The sequence below is a fragment of the Anopheles gambiae genome, chromosome 2 (assembly GCF_943734735.2).
Source record: "Anopheles gambiae chromosome 2, idAnoGambNW_F1_1, whole genome shotgun sequence".
Taxonomy (NCBI): domain Eukaryota; kingdom Metazoa; phylum Arthropoda; class Insecta; order Diptera; family Culicidae; genus Anopheles; species Anopheles gambiae.
The window spans coordinates 84694692-84700856 of NC_064601.1; the positions used below are offsets into that span (position 1 = coordinate 84694692).

At 43.8% G+C, this 6165-nt stretch overlaps 1 protein-coding gene across 1 annotated transcript; it reads right to left on the bottom strand.

Annotated features, from left to right (window-relative positions):
- Positions 1 to 2889: 2889 nt before the first annotated feature.
- LOC1276150 (apyrase) lies at positions 2890 to 4660 on the bottom strand. The gene is made up of 2 exons (XM_315460.5): positions 4298 to 4660; positions 2890 to 4228 (listed from the first exon to the last, which is right to left on the bottom strand). Exons 1-2 carry the CDS (start codon positions 4643 to 4645, stop codon positions 2945 to 2947), a joined length of 1632 nt encoding a protein of 543 aa, XP_315460.4. The 5' UTR covers positions 4646 to 4660; the 3' UTR covers positions 2890 to 2944.
- Between the last annotated feature and the right edge of the window lie 1505 nt (positions 4661 to 6165).

The window sequence follows — 6165 nt, forward strand, 5'->3', positions numbered from 1 at the left end:
ATCGAGCTCGTGACGAAATCGAACGACCTGAAACAAAGTTGCAACACGCGCGAATGCCCGAAGGAGCAATTGAATGGGGCTGCGATCGATCATATTTTACCGATAAATGATAAGTTATTGCTTCATAACGGTTTGGCACTGCGTATGAAAACATTGTCAAATTAGCACTTAAAATTGAATTATTGATAGAAAGAGCGATATGGAGTGAGTATGTTTATAAATGTAAACAAAATATCACTATCCTTGCTATAATAATAGTTTAATAAATTAAAAGGTTTGCTTATTTATTTTACATCTAAAATTCACAAATCACAACCATAAAACCCAAGATACATCACCAACGACAATTGTCCTCTTGGCGGAAATTCCAATGTCCCTCCTCATCATGCTTTCCTTGACCCGGCTTGGGCAACACTTCTGCTCGCGCTGCTGCTTTGTGGCTTCCCGCCCGAACACAGTGTCATTTGTCATTACCAACCCCTACCGAGCAAGGGGGGAAGCACACAATCATAATCATCTCTAGATTAGCTGACCATACCCCTGGAACGTGCTACGCAAAATTTCAGCACGTACAGACAGTCCCCGGGCTTCCAGGAATTTGCGCCATAACTTCCATACCCACCACAAAGCCAAAGAATGACACAGCGGACAGGCTAATGTGACAGTTGGGTCGGTGTCGGAACGAAACGCCCGATTTGATCGACGCACCAAGATTACGGTTGCCACCGAAACCTTTCTGCTTTGACCCGGGCCGACAAATCCCGCAGGGCAATTTCGGATGATTTGAACCATCCAGCCGGAAAGTGACAGTATGTCGAGCAGCAGCAAACATTGCCGTGTCGTATGGGGCGTCATTTGCATGCCACACGATTCAACACAGCCGGGTGGGCGGGGATAGTAATGGGTTACAAAATAAATGACCGTCTGTCACTCGGAATTGAAAGGAGGTTTTATTCTCGCCTTTATTTCTGGGCACTGATCTGCGATCAATATGGGCTGGTAGGTTTGCATGAAGAATCGGGGTCTTTTGGAGCCTGGTGACTTACGCAAGCTTACGAGCAAGACGTGTGAGACGCCAGGTCTCAATCAAATCGCATTGTTACATGGATTTGAGAACGCAGTGAAAATCTGATCCAGAAGCATATAAGTGTAAGTGGATGTATATAATAAGATGAATTTGAACGAAATTACTCTAAAGAGAAGTACAAAAGGACCTATAGCTTAGCGAGATTATTATCTTAGGAAAATAAAACAAACATTTATTAATATTACCCAAAAACATTGTAGGTTTTCTCTTATTTACAAAGATGTCGTTACGATAAAAACGTTAAAATTAAAAAAAAAATTGTTTAGCTTATTATTATTGTTTAGCTCACTTCAAACTGAAATGATCTAGTTACACTTGCGCTTGGATCAACGATATGTAGTGTAGAGTTATATTATCTAATAATAGAGCCCTTCACGATTCTAGTCAGCTTTTTATATAGAGTTTGACAGTTGGACGCTGAAATCATCTAAACACTCCATACAAAATCACACACAAAACTAGTCTACGATTTTCAGCCCAGATTATTCTAGCCGCAAAGCTAGAATTAGATTCTAGTACCTAAATAAAAAATGGCAATAATAAAGGTGGTGTTTTCATTGATACCAAGGTGCATCGAAGAGATCAGGTGGTGAAATCTAGAATCTGTTTTTTTTCTAACTAAATTTTAATATCCCTTTTTGACAGGACGGGTGAAAACTTTTGCTCAAACAGGCTTTCTGGTAGCTTGACTAATACACAAAACATTCTTGAAATCTTCATTCAGAAGCAGAAGCGATTAAAATCAGCTTTCTAAGTACATACTCCTTGGGATAAGCCCACCTGTATACTATGCCCAGTTTGATGTCTACTCGCTAAACTGCTATATAATGCAAACAGCTGATAGGCTGAAATTTAAGCCCACGATCTTGAAACGGAAAGGGGCCCAATATTAATCAGAGGGTCCCTACTTCGAAAATCACTACAGTTGACCTGAATTCACTGTTCAAAAGTGCTCGAGATCTTACCAAGTCTTGTGAATTAAATTTTCCAGAACTCCCGGGGCGTCATTCGATCCACTCGTAAGCTTATGTAAGTACATATTTTGTTCCATTAATCGTCTGTGTTGGAATAAAAGACAACTAGTCTTTTAAGCAATACGGCCTTGTTGGACTGTTTCTCCTGTATAAAAAAAGACAACTACCACAGTAAGATGGTGTTGATGTTGCATGTTGTCTAACGAGTAGTGGCGGATTTAGCGGTGGGTTTAAGAGTGGGTGTCCGGCAGAGGGAGTTTACTTAGGGGCATCATTGATTTGGGGTGTTTAAAATTCGGTTAAGGCCATAACCTTTATTGATTTAAACTCATGATCACATATTTATTTCATGTTATCATATAATCCATGTGGCTGAGATCGTTTTCAAACAGCAAATATCTTACGAAAGCAATTCTGACTCTGAATAACTCTAACGAAATGCGTTCCCAACTGTCTCGTAATAGTCTTGTGAGCGTTCAAAGGAAGAATCTCTTTAATATTATATTTGCTTTCTTCAACTTATTTTTAATCAAATGTCGCTTTTCTTCTTGCGTGGGAGAATCCTGTAGCGATAACCGATTTGTTGGAGTACCAGTCTATCTTGTAATAATGTACTCACACGTTGTAATCAGAAATAGATTACACCTAGCATTTGTTATCTTTCGATGCTAGTACAAACGGGATGCATTGCTGCATAGGTACATTACGTTGACTATCAAAATCAGTGTACGATAAGATACAAAGTAAACAATCAGGCTTGATAAAAACTAGTGAGCTCTAGAAACAAAAATGTAATACTCTTTTACTTGCAAAACAACATTTTCAAACTATTTGGCATTATGATTTATTTATTTTCTATAACCCTAATTGAATAACGCCATCTTTAGAAGATAAACCGAATGCGTCCACCAGCTTCGTCCCGCAGCGGTGATCTACGCTCAACATATTCCTCAAACGCTTCCAAATCGATCGGTCCTTGCTGAAGATCCATACCGTCACGAGGGAACGTTGCGAACAGATCACCACCCTCCGCAAGGAACTCCGACACGACTACCCGATACTCCCGGAACGGATTGACCGGTTCGTAAACCTCTCCACTACACTGCTGACAGAGCACCTCCAGCGAAACCAACCTGCGGCCCGGTGGATTGTCGATACGGTACGTAGCACGCAAACCGGATACCTGCAGCAGATCCCAAGCTTGAACCGTTCCATTGCTAACTGTCGCAGTGCTGACACTGTATTCCAACACGCGCATAATGTGAATACCACGCAATAGCATCGAGTACAGCCGATTCTCAAAGGGTAACACTTCGAACAGCTGCTTGTAAGTTACCGTGCCGGCTTGAAGATCTCCACGAATTCCGCCACGGTTCTGTAGCGCGATAGCGTTATAAACGGGGAAGAAAGCTCGCACCATGGAGTCGGTAATCAGCGTGCCAAGCAAACACTCTCCCGTCACACAATCCTGTCGAGACATATCTACCTCCGCCACGGCGACCGTACGATTTCCAAGCGTTTCCACCTCCAAGCGGAACGGCTCCAGCGCTGACATAACGGCCGGATCTTCCGGAACGTTCGCATCAAGGAACACTGGATTGCCTTCCCATTGTTCGATCTCACCGTCCTCGTCGAAGAAGAGCGTCAGATTGCCTACCAAACGTCCGTACGAGCCCGCCTGCACTACTAGTACACGGCGTCCGTCGGGCTGGAACTCGACCGTGGGGTAGTCGCCCTCAACCTCCAGTGGGAAATCGGTAGCATCGCCATTGAATAAAACCGTGTTTGAGAACCCTCCCACAATCAAATCCACGTGTGGACCACAGTTACGAGCCATTCTTCGCTCGCTATTATGGCCGTAGTACGAAAGGACTATCACGATGTCGACACCATCCGCAGCCAAGCGAGCCGACTCTTCCCGGACGGCTTCCACGGGATCGCTGAAGGTTAGATTTCCTGGATTTCCGATAGCGCTCACGTCGGGCCGGATAACGCCAAGAATGCCGATGCGACGACCCGACCGTTCGACCACTACTGATCGCTCGAAGTTGACGAACGACTGTTCAGCCGAGTTATCTACGTTGGTGAGTACGATGGGCGTTTCCGATGCCTCCATGAAAGGGTTCAGACCCTCGAGTCCGTGGAAGAAATCAAATCGACCAAGCGTCTGTAAGGAAATTAAAACATAGAGGTTTACTTCTTGACATCGCAACACCATGATTCGGTGACAACTTACCATAGCATCGGCTGGCAGTACGTTCAGCATGGCCGCTACGACCTCCCAGCGGTGTACGGTGTACCAGAGCGTACCCTTGAAGCTTCCGCCAGAGTTCACGTAGAGCGAGTTTTCTGCTTCCGCTTGCAGCTGACGGACGACGCTCACCTGGCGCGGGTAGCCGCCCTGGCACCGTTCCTGACCAACACAGGTGAAACCTTCTAGGTTCACCTGGTTATACCTTGCGTAGAGGTCGTTGAAATGGATAACGGTCAGCGGAAACAGTGGTCCATCTTGCTGAGCTTGAGCGAAGCTCACCAAAGCCACCGCTACCACAAGGGCTACCGTTAGCTGCCTGAACTGCTTCATGTTACCTTTTCAAAGCTATCACACGAACTGAACAGACCTTGCAAAGCTGTTATATGGTAAACTGACAATCCCAATCCTATTTCACAACATACCGGGTCTGATAACTGTATTACGATAGCATTATCAAGGCATGGTTACGAAGCAATCGATTGAGCTAAGTGATGTACACATGTGTTGTAATGCCATATAGTAGTTCAGTACGATAATCTAAACAGCTTATCTTTTAACCTTTTTGTAAGTAGCTTACTTAATCTGGTGGTACAGTCGTCAATTCGTACGACTTAATAACACGCCTTTCATGAGTTCAAGCCCCAAATAGACCGTGCCGCCATACGTACGACTGACTATCCTGCTATGGGGGGTAATCCAAAAAATCTTTGAAAGCCAAGCCCACTAGAGATACAGGCAAGCCTTTACCGACAACGGTTGTTGAGCCAAAGAAGAGAAGTAGCTTACATGCGATTGTTACGTTTGTTTATTAACGTTCTTCTCCTATAGAAGTGAATCATTCTTAATTCTTGCATTGCGAGGACTCTCTATGCTGTATTTATAACAAATCTACAATGTAGAGAAATAATCTCTTTTCAATCGTTCTAGAATACCCTTACATGTTAAGTAACATCACTACATAAATTAAGCTAAAAATCCTACAATACTTCCCACGCTGAACTTCTGTGCTATTCCTACGATACAAATGTTTGTCGGATATGGCTTGTCGACTAGCAGAGTTAGTCACTATAAAACCTATACCTGAAACAGCGGGTATAGTTAGTTAGAGCTATTTCAGGTATAGGTTAACGATAAGTTTCAGGACCGGTATGGGTTTATGATTGGTTTCAAGATCGTTATGGTTTCATGATCGGTTCCAGGGCCGGTATAGGTTCATGATTGGTTCTAGAGCCGGTATAGGTCCATGATAGGTTCCAGAGCCGGTATAGGTTCAGTATCAGTTCCAGGACCTGCACGGAATCAATATAGGTTCCAGGATCAGTATATGTTCATGATTAGTTCCAGTACTGGAATGCGTTAATGTTCGGTTACAACAGCGGTGTAAGTTCATGATCGGTATGAGTTATGTGTTAATGATCGGTTTTAGGATCAGTATGGGTTCATGATCGGCTCCTGGACCGGTAAGGTTTCCTGATCAGTTCCTAGATTGGTATGTGTTCAATATCGGTTTCTGGGCCGGTAGGAGTTTCAGGATCGGTATGGGTTCAGCATCAGTTTCAGCACCTGTATCGAGTCATGATAGATTCCAGAACTGGTAAATGTTCATGAGCAGTTCCAAGACAGTTTCGAAGCCAATAATTTCGACGTATACCTCAGAGTAAAGAAGATCCTTCACATTTCGTTGCTTAGCCCTGTAACTAGGCTAAGAAAACTAGTTTCAATAAAATAATACTACGAATACTACTTACTTACTTATCCGGCACTACAAGCGCTTTGCGGTCTTGGCCTGCTTCAGGAGTGTCCAAAGCCTTTCGTTGTCTCGTGGGCGGGGGGCCAGTCACCCTGTCTCA

Excerpts from the sequence above, each read along its gene's own strand:
- LOC1276150 (XM_315460.5), bottom strand. The coding sequence starts at position 4,645 with ATGAAGCAGTTCAGGCAGCTAACGGTAGCCCTTGTGGTAGCGGTGGCT. Across the intron at positions 4,229-4,297 it reads TACTGCCAGCCGATGCTATG|ACGCTTGGTCGATTTGATTT; the intron begins GTAAGTTGTCAC and ends ATTTCCTTACAG.